We start from the raw sequence: 16,968 nt of genomic DNA, 5'->3' as shown, positions 1-16,968 counted from the left end.
ATACACAGGGTCCAGTTTTGTGTTCCTGAAAACTAAGCAAGCTTCAGGTTTTAGGAATGCAGACAGTGGGATGAAATTTCAATTCAGCTTGTAAAGCCAATGAAAATCTTGGAGTCTGATGAGATTTCCTGTTGTATCGCTTGCGAGAAATCTGCAGACTCACTTTTTTGTGTTTGACTTGGACACTTAAGTATTTGAAGTAATTTGTTTTCTAATTCCTTGCGTGCCATTCCACAGGTATTGCCGGTCAGGTGTCCATCGATGCTAATGGAGACCGCTATGGGGATTTCTCAGTGATTGGCATGACGGACATGGAAACAGGTACACAAGAGGTAAGATGAAATACATGCTTTTTTGGAAGCTTGGACCTGGCTGTACTTCTCTCTCCACATGTCTGCACAACCACTAACTATTTGAGAATTGACCAAGAAATGTTAGAAAATACGCTAATGCACTTAAGGGGCCACAAAGCTTTCTTTTAAAGTGTATGTAAACCCTAACATACTTCTCTTGTTTGCTCCCGTTTGATCAGCTGAGTATACCATTGAAAAAGTTTTGTTAGATCTGTTCGATAAGTGCAAAAAAAAAAAAAAAAAAATACCTGTATGTTTTTCAAAAATTGTCTGATCTGATAACTTCTTGTGCTCTCTGCCAGTGCACAAGGAGGGGTTATTGAAATGAGGCATGCGGAAAATATCTGATAATCACAGCCAGTGAGCCAATGAGAGATCGGGAGGTGGGGCCGAACTGCAGCTCTGTGTGTCTTATGGATGCTTAGAGCAGGGTTTAGAAGCGAGCATGCACTAGTACCCCCAGAGCAAGCGGCTTGCTATTGGGGGCATTTGCTGAAGAGGAGGAGCCAGGAGCACCAGTGGGGGACCTGAAAAGAGGAGGATCAGAGCTGCTCTGTGCAAAACCACTGCACAGAGCAGGTAGGTATGACATGTTTGTTTTTTGTTTTTTATAAACCTTTATTGTCACTTCAACTCTGTGTGGGAAAACATTTCACATTTCAGGGTTTGTCTGCTCATTCTCACCCTCCTCATTCTACTGCTCAGTGACAGGCCAATTTTAAAGCCAATTTGGATGGCATCTGCCTGTTCGCCAAACAAAAAATCAATTATTATGGAAAGCAAAAAAGCCGCTCCTGCTTTGTTGTTTCTGAAAAATACAATGATGTAAGCTGTTTATGTTGAATGCTGGCTGTGGCATCTGTATCACATTCTTGTGTAACCTGGTCATGTTCTACTTAGATGTAAACCAGATAGCTGTACGAGCTTGTGCCCATAAATATTTATATGATTCCAGAGAGCAGCATCATTCTGTTCTAACAAGATATGACAGACCACATACTGTTAGGGTCATTTCAGAACTCCAAGAGTAAAATAAATGCATAGAGAACAGCTTTGTTATTGTAGAGTGCAGCATTTGTCAGCTGTGAGTGGACCATCATTTCTTGGACTTTGTCTTCCTAACCCCCTACCTACTTTCAGTATCCATCATGGATGCTTTTTTGTTTCAGATTTCAGCCTACTAACATTTCACATGCTTTAGTTACAACACTTTGGATCTATAACTATATCTATAACTATATCATTTAATGTATCTCGACTCTAGCAGATGTTTTCAGATGAAAAGTCACTCTATAAACATGTGTCTCTATGAAGTCCCTTTGAAATTCCTTGGCAATTAAAATGATAAAGGTTTCACGGTGAGGCCTCTAGAGTTTTATTATGAGAAGCACATAATATATTATTAGGGTGCCTCACACTTCTGATGTGATATTTTTGCAATTTTAGAACATGTCATGCTGATTAACAGGAGCTTGATTGTTTTAAAATTGGCCTTTGTATGATTAAGTTTATCTAATCTAATTGTGGACCAAGGACATACCTGGTATGGCTTACAGAACATCAGGTAACCCTAGTACCAGGCATGTCTAGCACGTTCTTTATGCCAACACTTCAACAATGCACAATCCAACTCCAGAGCCCTCACCCCACTGGGACTGATAGCCAATTTGAAAGCCGAGGCCTCACTCTCTACAAGTGCCACGGACAGCAGCTCCTTTTTTAGTGATACTGAAACAGCTTGCTAGCATGACCACTGATAAACACATATTTGGCTATATTAGATGCAGTGGTGACATGCAGATTGCTGATTTTGTTTTGTGATTTGCACTGTAACTTCAACTGCAAAAAGCCTGGAGAGTAAAAAAAAAAAAAACTTTTTACTAAAATCCTCTCATGTTTAAAAGAGAAGTGTAGGATAAGAAAAAAAAAGAAGAAAGAATTATACTCCCCCTAGGTGGATGCAGCATTGGTCCCCCACCGCTGATCGCTCAGTTCCCAGGCTTCAGTGAGCAGAGAGCTGGTGACTGTCAGTCAATGCTCTGTGCTCTAGCCCTCCAGCGCTCACTGAAGCAATGAGCTGCACAGGGGGCAGGAGTGGCTGGCCCAGGCTCCCAGCGGCTCACTGAGAGGCTGAGCCAGATGCTGGTCCATGTACCTGGGTGAATCCCGACTGTAAAGTCATGAATGATTCAGAGCCTGAACTGGCTGAGTGACGTAAGCTGACTAGAGGCTTTATCCTGCTGTCGGCTAAAAATGGGTTACAGGAGTGCAGAACAAGCTGCGCTCCTGTGATCCATAGGAAAAATAGGGCCAAAATACAGAAGCTTTGGTCATCATTCTCCTTTTACTTCAAATTGACTCTTTCCTTTCCTGTCACTCCCTAGCTTTTTTTTTTTTTTTGTTGCTTTCTTACTGTGTGTTTTATTTGTACTTTTTTGTAGAGCTGAGAGAGTTGTGTGTTATAAACACCAGTTGTTTTAGGCTATCACTGTTCGAACTAGAAGAAAGTGAACTTTAATTACATCCAAATCTTAGTATGTGGGGTTCAATATTGAGTTGGCCCACCCTTTCCAGCTATAACAGCTTAAACCCTTCTGGGAAGGTTTTCCACAAGGTTTAGGAGTGTCTATGTGAATGTTTGACCATTCTTCCAGAAGCGCATTTGTGAGGTCAGGCACTGATATTGGATGAGAAGGCCTTGCCCGCAGTCTCTGCTCTAATGTATCCCAAAGGTGTTCTATTGGGTTGAGGTCAGGCCTCTGTGCAGGCCAATCTCATTTTCTCCACCCCAAACTCTCTCATCCATGTCTTTATGGACCTTGCTTTGTGCACAGGTCCAAATCATTTGGTTAAGTGAGGATTATGGTGTGGGGTTGGTTTTCAGGGGTTGGGCTTGGCCCCTTAATTCCAGTGAAGGGAACTCTTAAGGTGTCAGCATAACAAGACATTTTTGACAATGTCATGCTCCCAACTTTGTGGCAACAGTTTGGGGATGGCCCCATCCTGTTCCAACATGACTGAGCAGCCTTGCACAAAGCAAGGTGCATAAAGACATGGATGAGCGAGTTGGGGGTAGAGCAACTTGACTGGCCTTCAGAGTCCTGGCCTCAACCCGATAGAACACCTTTGGGATGAATTCGAATGGAGCCTTCTCATCCACATAAGTGTCTGACCTCACAAATGAGTTTCTGGAAGAATGATCAAACATTCCCATAGACACACTCCTAAACCTTGTGGACGGCCTTCCCAGAAGAGTTGAAGCTGTTATAGCTGCAAAGGGTGGGCCAACTCAATATAGAACCCTACGGACTAAGACTGGGATGCCATTAAAGGTCATGTACGTGTAAAGGCAGGCATCCCAATACTTTTCGGAATATAGTGTACAGTATATAGAAATACGTCTTCAAAGAAAACCTAATAGACTGTTCCCTTTGTAGAGCTTAGTAAATGAGGTGCAGCTCTGCTGACTTTTTTTTTTTTTTTTCGTTTTTTGGGTATTCATTTCAAATTGAACTTTCATCACACTCGCTAAGCTTTGGGGATGAGTTTCATGCAATGTGCAACTTCCCTTGCAAAGTGAACATCTTATTTGCGTTTAGTAAATCAACCCCAAAATGTTGAACTATCCACAGAACAGGTTTGTGAGGGAAAATCTCTAGTGGGGGCACTTCATTACTTTTCTCACTCCTGTTCTGTATACAGGATAGGAAGTAAAGTGAATTATTTTGAAGGGGACAAAGCTTTTAACTATTCCCTACTCTATCTAGAAAAAAAAAAAAAAACATGGCCTTTGATACAGATATATGTATATGTATATATATATATGTATATGTATATATATATATATATATATATATATATATATATATATAATGTGTGTGTGTATGTTTTTTTTTTTTTTTTTTATCAGCAAAAGCTTTATTAAGCATTAAGCCAAATGAAAGTTTCCAGAGCGAACAATAATTGTATATATATATATATATATATATATATATAATAGGGAAATCCACTCGTGATATTCTCAAGAAATCTCCACGATGCGCCAAAAAAAAAAAAAAATAGGAAAAAATATACCTAAAAAAAGCAGCCACCGTATAAACTAAACAAAATACGCAATAGGATGTGTAAGTAAAAGAACTCAGACATCAAGCGGCGCTACCTACTCATTAGGAATAATGAAACACTCCTTAAGAAAGAAGTGATAAACATATGAAAAGGAAACTATGGCACCATCACACACCAAAGGAATGCCAGTGATAGTCAATAGGCCACAGCTTAGTGCATGTATATATATTTAGTAATATCACATCTTAATGTGTATATAAAATCTCTGAAAGGTATAGATGTGTCATATGTTTATAACTTCTTTCTCAAGGAGTGTTTCATTATTCCTAATGAGTAGGTAGCGCCGCTTGATGTCTTGAGTTCTTTTACTTACACATCCTATTGCATATATATATATATATATATATATATATATATATATTCAGGGCTTTGTTTCTAAGGAAATAGGTGCAGGAACTCCCCCTTTCTGAGTCGCCCCTTGTCTCTGCCCCTACCTTACTTGGTTCCACCCCCTACCTATCTCCCAGTACCACCCCTTTTAGAGAATACAGAGATACGTATCATTTTGTGGCGCAAAAAAAAAAAAAGTAATTTGCAGCAACAATGGGTCCTCCTTGCAACCAAATACCACCCCAGCAACAATAGACCTCCTGCAGCTACAAAAAATCTCCCAAAAACTAGTATCAATAGACCCTCTAGCAGCCCGCAAAAATAGACCTCTCCCTCAACAATAGATCGCTCCCAGCAACAATTGACCCCCCCAGCAACATAAGACTGCCCGCTAGCAACAATAGACCTCCCCAGCAACAATAGACCCCCATTCAAAAATAGATCCCCACCAGTGATAATAGATCCCCCAGTAGCCATCATCAATAGGACCCCCTATAACTCCTCGCCATTACATACATTCAGTGGGGAGGTGCCGGAACTGCGTTCCCCCACGTTCCCGTTGAAAAAAAGCCCTATATATATATATATATATATATATATATGATATGCATACATCAGTAAGAATTCAAAACACTTCAATAAAAATCAGTATAGGTAGTTATCTGCAATAATAAACACCCTGCCTGTAAGAATCACAGCAATGTAAATGTCATACAGAGATCCATAGTCCACAAAGCCAATTAGTTCCACCTACCCCGCAGTGTTGTGGGATGTTACAAAAGTCTAGTGTTGTATTATATCTGTTCAATAAGTGCAAGAAAACCCTGTTAATTCTGCCAGAAATCTAGTGAGCTGAGTGCTATCAGTCATGCCCATTTCACTTCTGTAAACTACAAATCCAGGGAGAAGAGGTGGAGGGGGGGGGGGGGGTTGTATTTTGTAGTCCCAATATGCTTCCTACTATGTTACGTCTCAAAAGAGATATAGTACAGTGAGTGAGCATTGTCACCCTAGTTTAGGAGTTGTGTTACTGGCAGGATCAGCTGATAAAAAGAAAAGAGAAAAGCCTCAAAAATTTAAAAAATTAATACTGTACAGGCCCCACATCCAAGAACTGATAAACTGCAATATATTACATTTGTGATTTAGAGTCGGTTCACACTGGGGCAGCACGACTCTGTACTACTTCGGGGGCGACTTGTGCATTCCCATGCACCACGACTTCGGAGCCACTTGCAAGGACTTCACATAATGGAAGTCTATGCAAGTCGCTCCGAGGTCGCCCCGAAATAGTACAGGACCCTTTTTCTAAGTTGGAGCGACTTGTGTCGCTCCTATTAGAACGGGTCCTGTTGCAGTCAATGGACCGTGAGGGAGCGCTACTTGTCAGGCTGATAAGTCGCCTGACAAGTCGCGCTGGTGTGAATGGAGTCTTAATCTGCCAATAGTTCTGGATTTATTAACATGAGGTTTGCATTAAAAATAACCCCTTTTATGCATTTATTTGTGTGGTCTGGTGGAATTGTCTCCAACTCCCCTAGGTTTACATTGAGGGCCTGAGCTGTACCTATAATAATTACTCACTGGGCTCATGTGTTTTTGAAAGTGGAACTCTCCTTTAATTGAGTAAATAGTGAAACAAAGCCAGGACATTCTGAATTTCTGGAACAAGAAAGCTGTGACTGTAAAATTGCTTCCTCTATGGATTTTAAAGAGTATAGCTGTCCCAGACACAGACCAGAATCCCCCATCCGGGCAATAAATAAGTTTTATTGTCCTGACATTGCTGCAAGTTTTGATAAGCCCTCAGCATTTTTTTTTCTTTTTTTTTGCTGGCTGTCTCTAAAGTGTTTTTGCATAATTGACATTCTTCAGGCAAAAATATGCGAAGGACAAAAATGCAAACAATCGGTGTGTTCTCTGCTCTTCTACGGAATGGAACCAGGTTCTGAAATATTATCATTAAATTATGATTACTTAAGGATCAGTCACACTTTGGTTGCACAGTGCGAGTCTGTGTTAATCATGTACATGTTCCTACCACAGTCTAAACACGCTCCGACCACAATTTAGTAAAAGAAGCCACAAACAGAATTTAGAATAATAAAATCTAGTCTCGTATTTGGCTATTACATTTGCTGTATTTTTCACATATAGGAAAAATGTGAGAAGTATTTACTTTTAATTTTTTTCAGCTTTTGGTTAGCTTCTATCTAGAATGAATGGGGCCAAGTCAAAGAAGCAAGCTTTGCTCGTCTAGTGTCTGGAGACCCACCAGGCAGAATCTGTCTGTTACATTTCAATTCCAGCTTATACTCTGTTCTTGTGACACAATACAAACGTGTCGGGGCTTCTGCACTTTACCTTTTATGTTGTCATAAAATGCTGTCATGGGGCACCGATAATTCAACTTGGTCACAATTTAGTTTTGACCCTCTCCCACTGCACCCCCTGCCCTGACCTTCTTTTGTCATAGGATCCTTTCACATGGGCTTTCCAATCCGGTCCGCCTGTCAGTTTTTTAGGCGAACCGGATCGGATGCTCCATGCAGCCCTTTGGAGCAGGGGATGTCAGCGGAGACATCCCTGCTGACACCCGCTGCTATCTGATCCGATCCTGTCCGTGAAATCTGGACAGATGGAAACCCGATTTACCACCTGTCTGGAGGATCAGATCGGATAGGATGGGATGAAAACAGACAGGCGGTTCCTTTTCTTCCGATCTCCCATAGAGGAGAGTGGGGATCTGACAGCTCCATGTCTGCAAAGTAAGCGGAGACTGAGCTGTCATCTGCCTGCTCAGTGGGGATCGGTGCATCGATCCCTGCTGAGCAAAACTGAGTCCGCCAGGCGCACCGCTCGTGTGAAAGGACCCTTAATCAGCTCCACTGATAAATTACAGTTCTGGAAGATATAACATTAAAGCTATATGGCTTCTACTGCTCTTTGGTTTCTGCAGATAGAAAGAAGTGGGGCAATGCAGGTCTCTGCACCATAATTATCAGGTGCATTTGAGAAATAAACCTCCTTCAGGTGAACACTTGGAAGCATGTTGGCAAACTTTAATTCAGATCCTTAGGGTCCTTTCACACGGGCGTTCCGAATGTCCGTTTTTCCTCCCATCCGTTTGTGGCTGAAAAACGGAGATAATGTATGTCTATGGGATTGCGGACGTTAGCGGATGACCATCCGCTGACATCTGTTTTGCGTCCATTCTGTTCAGTTCCTTTTTTGAGACGGAAGAGAACCCTATTTTTCTTCCGTTTAAAAAACAGAAAGTTTAAAAAAATCCGCCGATCCCCACTGAGCAGGCGGATGACAGCTCCGTCTCCGCTCTGTGTGCAGAGATGGAGCTGTCAGAGTCCCGCTCTCCTCTTTGGGAGATCGAATGAAAACGGACTGCCTGTCCATTTTCATCCGATTGTATGCGTTCCGATCCTCCAGACAGATGGAAAATAGAGTTTCCATCCGTCCAGATTTCATGGACAGGATCAGATCGGATAGCAGTGGGTGTCAGCGGAGATGTCTCGGCTGACATCCACTGCTCCATAGAGATGCATGGGGCATCCGATCAGGTCTGCCTGGAAAACGGACAGGCGGACCTGATCGGAAAGGCCATGTAAAAGGGGCCTTACTTGATTTGCCAAGAATCCTTAAGGCCCTGTTCACACGTGTGTTTTTCAGCTTGTAAAACACTCATCTCTGAAGTCGCAAAACACCCAGCAAGCAAATTCCCATTCATTTCAAGGCCCCTGTTCACTTATGAGCGTTTTGTCGCCTGAAGCAAAACGCCTGAAGCTCAAAAAAGTACATGAGCTTCTTTTTTTGTCAGATTACACCTGCAAAAAACACCTGAAAAAAAAAGTCTGAAAATGATACATTCAGGTGTCAATGGCGCCTGGATACAAACTATACAATTTTGTTTAGATTTTTTCCTTTAGATTTACCAAAACCATATAATATTAGCTCAAACCTAAACACTTCCAATGTGTATGAAATCAGACAGGCCCTTGCACTACATCAAAAACCATATGGTGATATCACCTTTCTCCTGTGCTTAAAATCCAAGCTCCCCGACCACACTTCCCACGGGACTCACATATGGCGTCTCGGATGGCTAAAGTCTTGCTGCCCTAAAGGACTGGGGTAGTCCAACAGTACTGCAAACAAAAAAACAAAGAAGGGCGCACCGACCTAGTGCATTATCCTCAATAATGTGGCTTTATTAATATAACATAAAAATGGCTACTCACAGAAGTTAAAAATGATCATATCAGACTCAATAGCTTGAGTGTCAGGAATAGTCCATGTAATTGTCCATAGTCCGGTTGAGATGACGGCTGACGCGTTTCGAGGCTTAGCCTCTTCCTCAGAGCCACTCAGAGTGTCTTGAAAACGCACGTGCCTTTCTGTGGACTGAAATTACAAGACTATGGGATTGATTTATTAAAGGCAAATAGACTGTGTATTTTGCAAATGCAGTTACACCTCAGCAAGTGCAGTTGCTCCACGTGCAAGCAAAAATGCAGTTTTTTTTTTTTTATTTTCCTTGCATTGAAAAAGGGTATTTTTTGTAAAGTGAAGCTTTATCTCATTTACTAAGCACTAAAACAAATGCATTTGCAGAATGTGACTGCACTTGCAAAGTGTACAGTCTATTCGCTTTTAGTAAATCTACCCCATGGTGTCAGCCCTTCCGGCTGTCTGTTGTCAATCTGCTACCTGCCCTATCTCCTTAGTTGTACAGCACAGGGACTAGCTGTGCTGTAGTGCACAATAAGAACTGGATGGATTCCTTGAGACTTATCTGGGATGTATGCACAGGACAGTTCTGAATATCTGATCTCATCTACAGGCATTTTTAACCACTTATCAAACAGATGTAACAAAATAGAACTAAAATTCTGCTGTTGTTCACTGCAAGAAGACAGATTTTTTTTAGTGCAGAAAAGACATGCAATGGTGTAAGAATAATTTTTAGGCAGAAATATTAGTAGTTTAACATATAATTTGAGACTTTACATTTTTGAGGGTGTAAACTGATTTATATTGGATTAAAAAAAACTGATTTTAATTGAGTATTAGAAAAAGTAAAAAGTATAAAAAAAAAAAAAAAAGAAAGAAAAATATACATTTATATCATTCAGTTTGCAAAGTAGGTCTCTCTTACGAAAAAAAAAAGTGCAGCATTTTTCATACAGGAACCATACTGTGTATAAGTGACTAAACAAATCATGCCTACATCTACTAGCAGATGGAGATAACGAGGGGAGATGGGGCTATTTACTAAAGCTGGAGTGTACAAAATGTGGTGCAGCTCTGCGTAGGAACCAATCAGCTTCCAGGTTAAGCCCCGGTTCACACTATAGTGATGACAGACATCGCATCTGATTCGCAGTGCACTGCTCTGAAAATCTCATGGCGATGACTGTGTGTTGCGAATTCAGCCATACAGATTGTATGTCTGAATTCACATCAGATTTGGACACAACAGGACCCTTTTTTGGGTATGCAGCAGGAGTCGGAACGCATAGTGGTTCACACCAATGCGATCCGATCCATGTCCGAACTCTCAGTTTGCACTGCGATATGCAAACTGATCTGGGGGTGTCGCTAACTTTGTATTGACACCCCCAGCGATTCACATATGGCAGTGCGATTTGAATGTGATGCCGGAACCCGCAGTGGATTCGCAGGGTTCCCGTATCGCATATACAGTATATGAACCGAGCTTTATTGTCAAAGCTCAATTTAACAAGCTGAAGTTAGAAGCTGATTGGCTGCCATGCACAGCTGCACCCGTTTTAGTAAATCCCCCCCTAGTGTGACTCCTATCTATACTGTTATGGCCAATCGCCCTACTGTTCAGGTTTGTTCCAGGACAGCTGTAAAATGAGCCAGGAAAAGTTGTTTATTTTATATCGCCGGATTGCTGGTTGATAACATATACAATAGGGTGATGACAAAAAAAGGTTAAATCATTTTAAAACCCCCAATGCATAATGCTCAAATATATTTAATTAATGCATAACTCATAACACATAATCTGATATTTTTTAAATATATTTTTAATATATATTTGCGTGGATTAGGGACTAAGGGGTGATATGTTAGAAAATGGTACAGGGGAGACATCTACTGCCGGAACTGAGAGAAGTAAGTAGATGGTATAAAGGATTCATAGGGCCTTCTCAATGAAATTAGAGCCTGTCCGTATGAAGATTTCAGGCAGGGCTGTGTATAGTGGAGTTGGTAAGAGTTCTATGTTCATTGTGCTCATTTCCATGTGTCTGGTCCTATGGCGATCTTCTGGAAAGTTGAGTAACTGTTTAGACTCCCATCCTGTGCCTTATTCTTGTTTTCCAGAGCCCAGTAAAAGCTAGGCAAGATAGTGTCTGGATTCATTTTTCGAGCTACACTTGAGCTGCATAATGAAAAGTGATGCCATTACTCAAGCAATAATTCGCCCTTCATTATTGACTTTCCCAGTACCAGCTAAATAAACCTGACTAGTTGCTATTGGTGATATAACTGGATTTGGTTTACATAACTCTATATTATTTACCCTCTTTAGGATAATTTCAAAAATGAAAGAAAATTATATTTTTGTGTGGACATTGCTAAGCTTCATCACCCATAACATTTTTAGACTTTTTGATGTTTCAGTATGAGGATCTCCTCACTGGAGAGAAATCCCCTCATTGTGGACACAGGCCATAAATAAAAATTCGAGAGAGGCTCTAACCTTTTCATATTCTGTCCAAAAAAATGTTTTTTTTCTTTTTTTTACTGGAGTGGATCTAAAAGTGTATGTAAAGCCTACCAATGAATTTCTAATTTTTGCTTTCTTTTGGTATGTTAAATATACCTTTGAAAAACTTTTGTTATATATTTTTGATGAGTGAAAAAAATACCTGCCAGGAATCCAGTGCCGTCGTGTGCACTATTTTCTCAAGCAGTCATTTCAGCCCTGCCTAGGGTACCTTGGTGTACTACAGAACACCTCAGAGGGGTAGTTGTTCTTCAGTCCTAACATACACCCTGTCCTAGGAGAACAACCCTGCTTCTCCATAGATATAGTTCAGTAAGTGAGCATTATCATCCTAGCACAGGAAGGCAGTTACTGGTAAAATTACCTGGTGAAAACAAAAAATAAAAATGCCTAAAAATAAAAACCTACGCAGCTGTACTTTTAGTTCAACGTGTCTTTTAATTAATCCAACCACCCTCCTGTGCAGCCCACCGGTTACAGAATCGCAGGCAGTTCACATTGTGCTCTGCAAACCGCTGTGGGTGTCAATATAAAGTTAATGATACCCCCAAATCGGTTTGCATAATGAAGTACAAACTGTGGAATCAGATGGAATCTCAGTGCAGACAAAACAAATTGTCTTGTACTTTTTTGGTGCAGATCCAGTGCGAATTGAGCCATACATAATGTATGGCTCAACTCGCATCACACTGAATGCGCATGTCATTTATACATGAATCTGGTGCAATTCCTGTACAAATGCTGTAGACCGCATTAGTGTGAACCCAGCCTTACTGTGTGGTCCTGCTTGGTGCTGTGCAGATTTTCCTCCAAAGATGTCCCCGCTAGGTCACCTTCTTAGTGAGCCATGGTCCCATTTATTTGTATGGGAGCGCCATATTCCACTGGACCAATAGAGGTTGCCATGAGTACCGCTATAGGAATGAATGGGGCAGCCTATGCACTAAAATGAGAATCCAGTGTGGGCATTTTGGCAGGAAGAGCTATGCAGCACCAGGTAGGGCTGCACAGAGAATATCGCTGGAACAAGAAAAAGGTAAGAACTTAACTATTATGTAACTCAGGAAAGAAGGAGATTCATTCCCTGAGTGGAGTTACATAATAGTTAAAGTGATATTAAAAGGTACATTTTTGATTTATTTTAAATAACAAACATGTTATAGTTTCCTGCTCTGTGCAATGGTTTTACACAAAGCAGCCTCAATTTTTCTCTTCTTGGGTACCCACTAGTGCTCTGGGCTCCCCCCCCCCCCCAGCCGAGTGGGCCCCCCAGCCGAGTGCCCCAATTACAAGTGTATGCATGCTCCTGAGCCCCCGCTCTGTGTGTCCATAAGACCTACAGAACAGGGCTCAGCACCGCCCCCCACTCCCTCCTCACTGGCTGTAATAGCAGTGGGAGCCAATGGCTGTGTCTGAGCCAATGGGGAGGGAGAGAGCTGAGAGAGCAGATGCTTTCATGCACATTGCTGGATTGAGATTGGGCTCAGGTAAGTATTAAGGAGCTTGGGGGGGGGGGGGGCTGCACACAGGTTTTTTACCTACATGCATGAAGTTAAAAAAAACCTTCAGCCTTTAGAACCACTTTAAATAGGTATAGTTGTCCTTTGATGTTTATTTTGGTAGAAATATTGAAATATTCTAATAAGTTGTTACTTCTTATTATTCCATATAGGTGATTGCAGACTACTATGGAATTCAAGGAAACTTTGCCCTTCGAGAAAACGTGAAGCTCCTGTGGGGATCTGGTAGAATAAGACTAGAAGAAAATAAAGTATTCGAACAGGTGCCTCCATGTAAAACATGTAAGTTGTTTATGTAGTAAATTTGCATAGGAGTATTAATGGCGGTGATGTATATCATTATAAATATATCTTAATGGTGTGAATCAGCCTTTGTTAACCTTTTAAACACAAAAGGAACCCTCTAAATAACTTTCCAGTCTCAGGGAATCTCTGCTAAAAATGACTTCCTCTACAACTCATGATACATTAGTGTGATGGTCAGTGGGATAAATGCTGCTTACACTTGTGGTCATTGGGAAGAATTACCCCCTTACAGATAGCTAAAACAATCATTGTTGCTCGGGAACTGATCTGAGAGGCAGAAATTGTGCTTTGCTCAAGGAACCACTTGCAGCCTCTGTCGGAACCTTCGGTTTCCATGGAACCCTAGTTGAGAAACCCTGGTGTAGATCATAGAAGGGCAACTGCTGCCTTCTGGCTGTTGTGGAAATAAATGTCCCATGAGACAGTTACAAGTTTGACTTGGAGAGGTAAAGGCATGATGGGACTTATAGTTCTGCATCAGCTGTTCACCCCTGGTCCAGATGAATATCATTCTAAATAGTAAGACAGCTGAAAGAAAATGATTTCTTGGTAAATGCCACTTTTAATTTGCATGTCTCACAGCACCACGTGTGTGCCTTGTACACTGAAAAAAATTGGCTTACGCCAAAATCTATTCTTAGAGAGAATATATATATATATATAGTGTATTTGGGGGTTTCTGTATGAGATATTACAGCTGGCAAGATGCTCAGTTATTTAATGTTGTAATCTGGGGCCAAATAGCATTAGAGATCGCGTTGCACGCACCGCTGATGAATTATAAGGAGGAACATGCACCCTCCCCTCCCTTTTGGCAAAGACTGATCTGCATAGTCACTTATGTAGACTGCTTGAAATGTGCAGCAGTGCTAGGCTTACTGGTTTTGCCATGGATGCACACTGTCAGAAAATATATAAAATAATTAATAATAATTATATTATACAAATCAAAGTTAACAAACTTTAGAATATAATAGACAAATACATTTACAAAAAAGCCTATTCTTTTCCCCTTTTGAACTTTTTTGACAACAATACTCTATCTGACGTCTTGAAGACCAACCTTGGTTATTTTTTTGCTCTGCCATATGTCATACTGACCTGTCTTGGCACCCTGTTTTTGTTCGTAATTAAAATAAACAATAATAGGCTATACTTAACATGGATCCTCTTATATTGTTATACGGAAACAATCCCTCCACGGCTGTTTCTGTCTAAATCTGCCACACATGGGGTTGATTTACTAAAACTACAGTGTGCAAAATATTGTGCAGCTCTGCATAGAAACCAATCAGCTTCCAGTTTTTCTTTGGTCAAAGCTTAATTAAACAAGCTGAAGTTAGAAGCTGATTGGCTACCATGCACAGCTGCACCAGATTTTGCACTCTCCGGTTTTATTAAAGCAACCTCATGCTCTGAACCCTGTGTAAGCTCTAATTTTCTCAAGTATTTCTAAATTCCCAGTGGCTGAATGGAATGTAGGGGAACAAAGGAAAGGTTAAGAAAGGTAGGATGGTGGCGCTGCCTAATATTAGAAGGTGCTAATAAATATATATGGTGCAATAGAATAATATCAGTGATAAAAACTCAATATGCAGAAGTGTTTATCATATAAAGTGACAAGTGCATATAAATGTGATTTGATGAGAATCTTTAGATGAATCAAAAATAAAACAGATATTAATAAATATAATAATAATAATAATAGTGCAAATCTAAAAGTGCATATCAAAAAAGTGCTTGAGTGCATATGGAATCTCCCAACTATACCACACACTGTGGTATTGAGGTGCAATAAAGTGCCAATCAAATATAAAATACAACGGATATATTCATAAACAGTCCAATGAAAGTTAAATGTCTCTATGCCACATGCAGTGACTAAATTCAAAGTGTAAAATTCCAAAAAATAAATAGTAGGTGACAACACTCTGAAAAACTCACTCACCAGAAACACCCACCCCACACAGGGGTATAAGGCGGGTGTATAAAAGTATCCAGCGACCAGAGATTCTCGGTATCTCCCCTACTCCTGGATAAGGGCGTCCTGGAAGTGGTACACTTCCGGTTTCTCACGATCGAGATCGAGGCTTGGACCGCATCGCACTCCAGACTCACGATTACATGCCTGTATTTTCTCCTGTTATGTGAGTACCGCTCTATTTTTGCCTTATTAAATTACCCAGACGGTATCACACTATGTGCCTTGTCTATTTATTATTCCCTGGTACACTATTATGAGTGATTCTCTGCGGACATCCCGGACCATTATCTGCTTATAGGAGCTCAGTAAGACCCGCCACTACCCCAGGGATACTTCCATATAGGATCTCCTAGACCTCTTCCAGGATGCCCTTATCCAGGAGTAGGGGAGATACCGAGAATCTCTGGTCGCTGGATACTTTTATACACCCGCCTTATACCCCTGTGTGGGGTGGGTGTTTCTGGTGAGTGAGTTTTTTTACCACCCTACCTTTCTTATTCTATTTTTAGTCTCCGGACTAATATCCAGGGAGGCTGCAGCCTATATCTTATATCTTTTTTACATCTTCTTCACTATATATCATATCTTACACTACTTTTACATATTTCCCATTTGCACATATATTTTTGTACACATCTTTTTTGCCTTATATCCAGATAGACCATTAGCGCGGAGTTCTATACCTTTCAAAGGAAAGGTTAGTATGTGCTGGTTATGAGAAAAGCACTGGTTTGTTGTAAAGTATACCTGGCTATTATTCTTACCTTTTTCTTCCAATACTCTCTGAGTGACTGACTGAAGCAGGTATATAAAAACCTGGGGAGATACATTAAGGCTGGGTTCACACTTGAAATGGAAGTTGCTCACAGCAGGGGTCCAGTGCGTCCCTGTTCTCTGTTTCAGGGACAAATCAGGTCCGAATTTTTGCCTTAATTCAGATCTGAAGCGGAGCCAAAGACACAAAGGACTCCTGTGCAATCCGCTTGGCAGCAGTCACAGGGATGTGAACCGTTTCCATTGAGAGCTGGTCACGATCTCCATGTCATCACCACATCATGCAAGTTGTATGTGGGGAAGCCGGCATCCAATTCTCATAAGTGTGAAAGCAGCCTAAAGGTAGGAAACAGGACATCAGGTTCCCTTAGGGGGCAAGGTTTTCTAATACTGTAGCTATAAATGCCTGTTAATTTATAAATAAATGCATCCTCACTAAATTGGTAAAAGGCCTCTGCGTGACCCTATCCTTGCCATCAGAAGTGGTACACAAAGCCATCAGCAGTGGGAACTTGGAGGACTCATATGGATGTCCTGGATGAATTAAAGGACTGACAGGGTCAGTCATCCTGCATTCCCTATGACCGCCAAGAACCAGTATAAATCCATAGAGTCCTGCTAACAATCATCTTACCTGCCAAAAACAGATGAGACGTTGCCTTTGCAATCATGAGTGCTATATTTGGCACTACTGATGGTTCCCTACAAAATAGGATGCAGGAAATTTCACACCCATTTGTACACCGCTGCATCCTCAATTACCTCTAAATAAAAAATGTAACAGCTCTTTGCAGAATGGAAGTA

At 41.0% G+C, this 16,968-nt stretch overlaps 1 protein-coding gene across 2 annotated transcripts in view; it reads left to right on the top strand.

Annotated features, from left to right (window-relative positions):
• Positions 1-16,968, top strand: part of NPR3 (natriuretic peptide receptor 3) — a 163,734-nt gene that overhangs the window by 141,871 nt on the left and 4,895 nt on the right. For both annotated transcript variants that reach the window (XM_082272494.1, XM_082272493.1), the window contains exons 5-6: positions 238-332; positions 13,253-13,382. In XM_082272494.1, coding sequence (XP_082128620.1) covers positions 238-332; positions 13,253-13,382 — 225 coding nt within the window. The remainder of the gene's footprint in view (positions 1-237; positions 333-13,252; positions 13,383-16,968) is intronic.

This window comes from Pelophylax lessonae (assembly GCF_965119305.1).
Source record: "Pelophylax lessonae genome assembly, chromosome: 1".
NCBI lineage: Eukaryota > Metazoa > Chordata > Amphibia > Anura > Ranidae > Pelophylax > Pelophylax lessonae.
The sequence above is the reverse complement of the archived record's forward strand: the minus strand, read 5'-3'. Positions and strand labels throughout refer to the sequence as shown.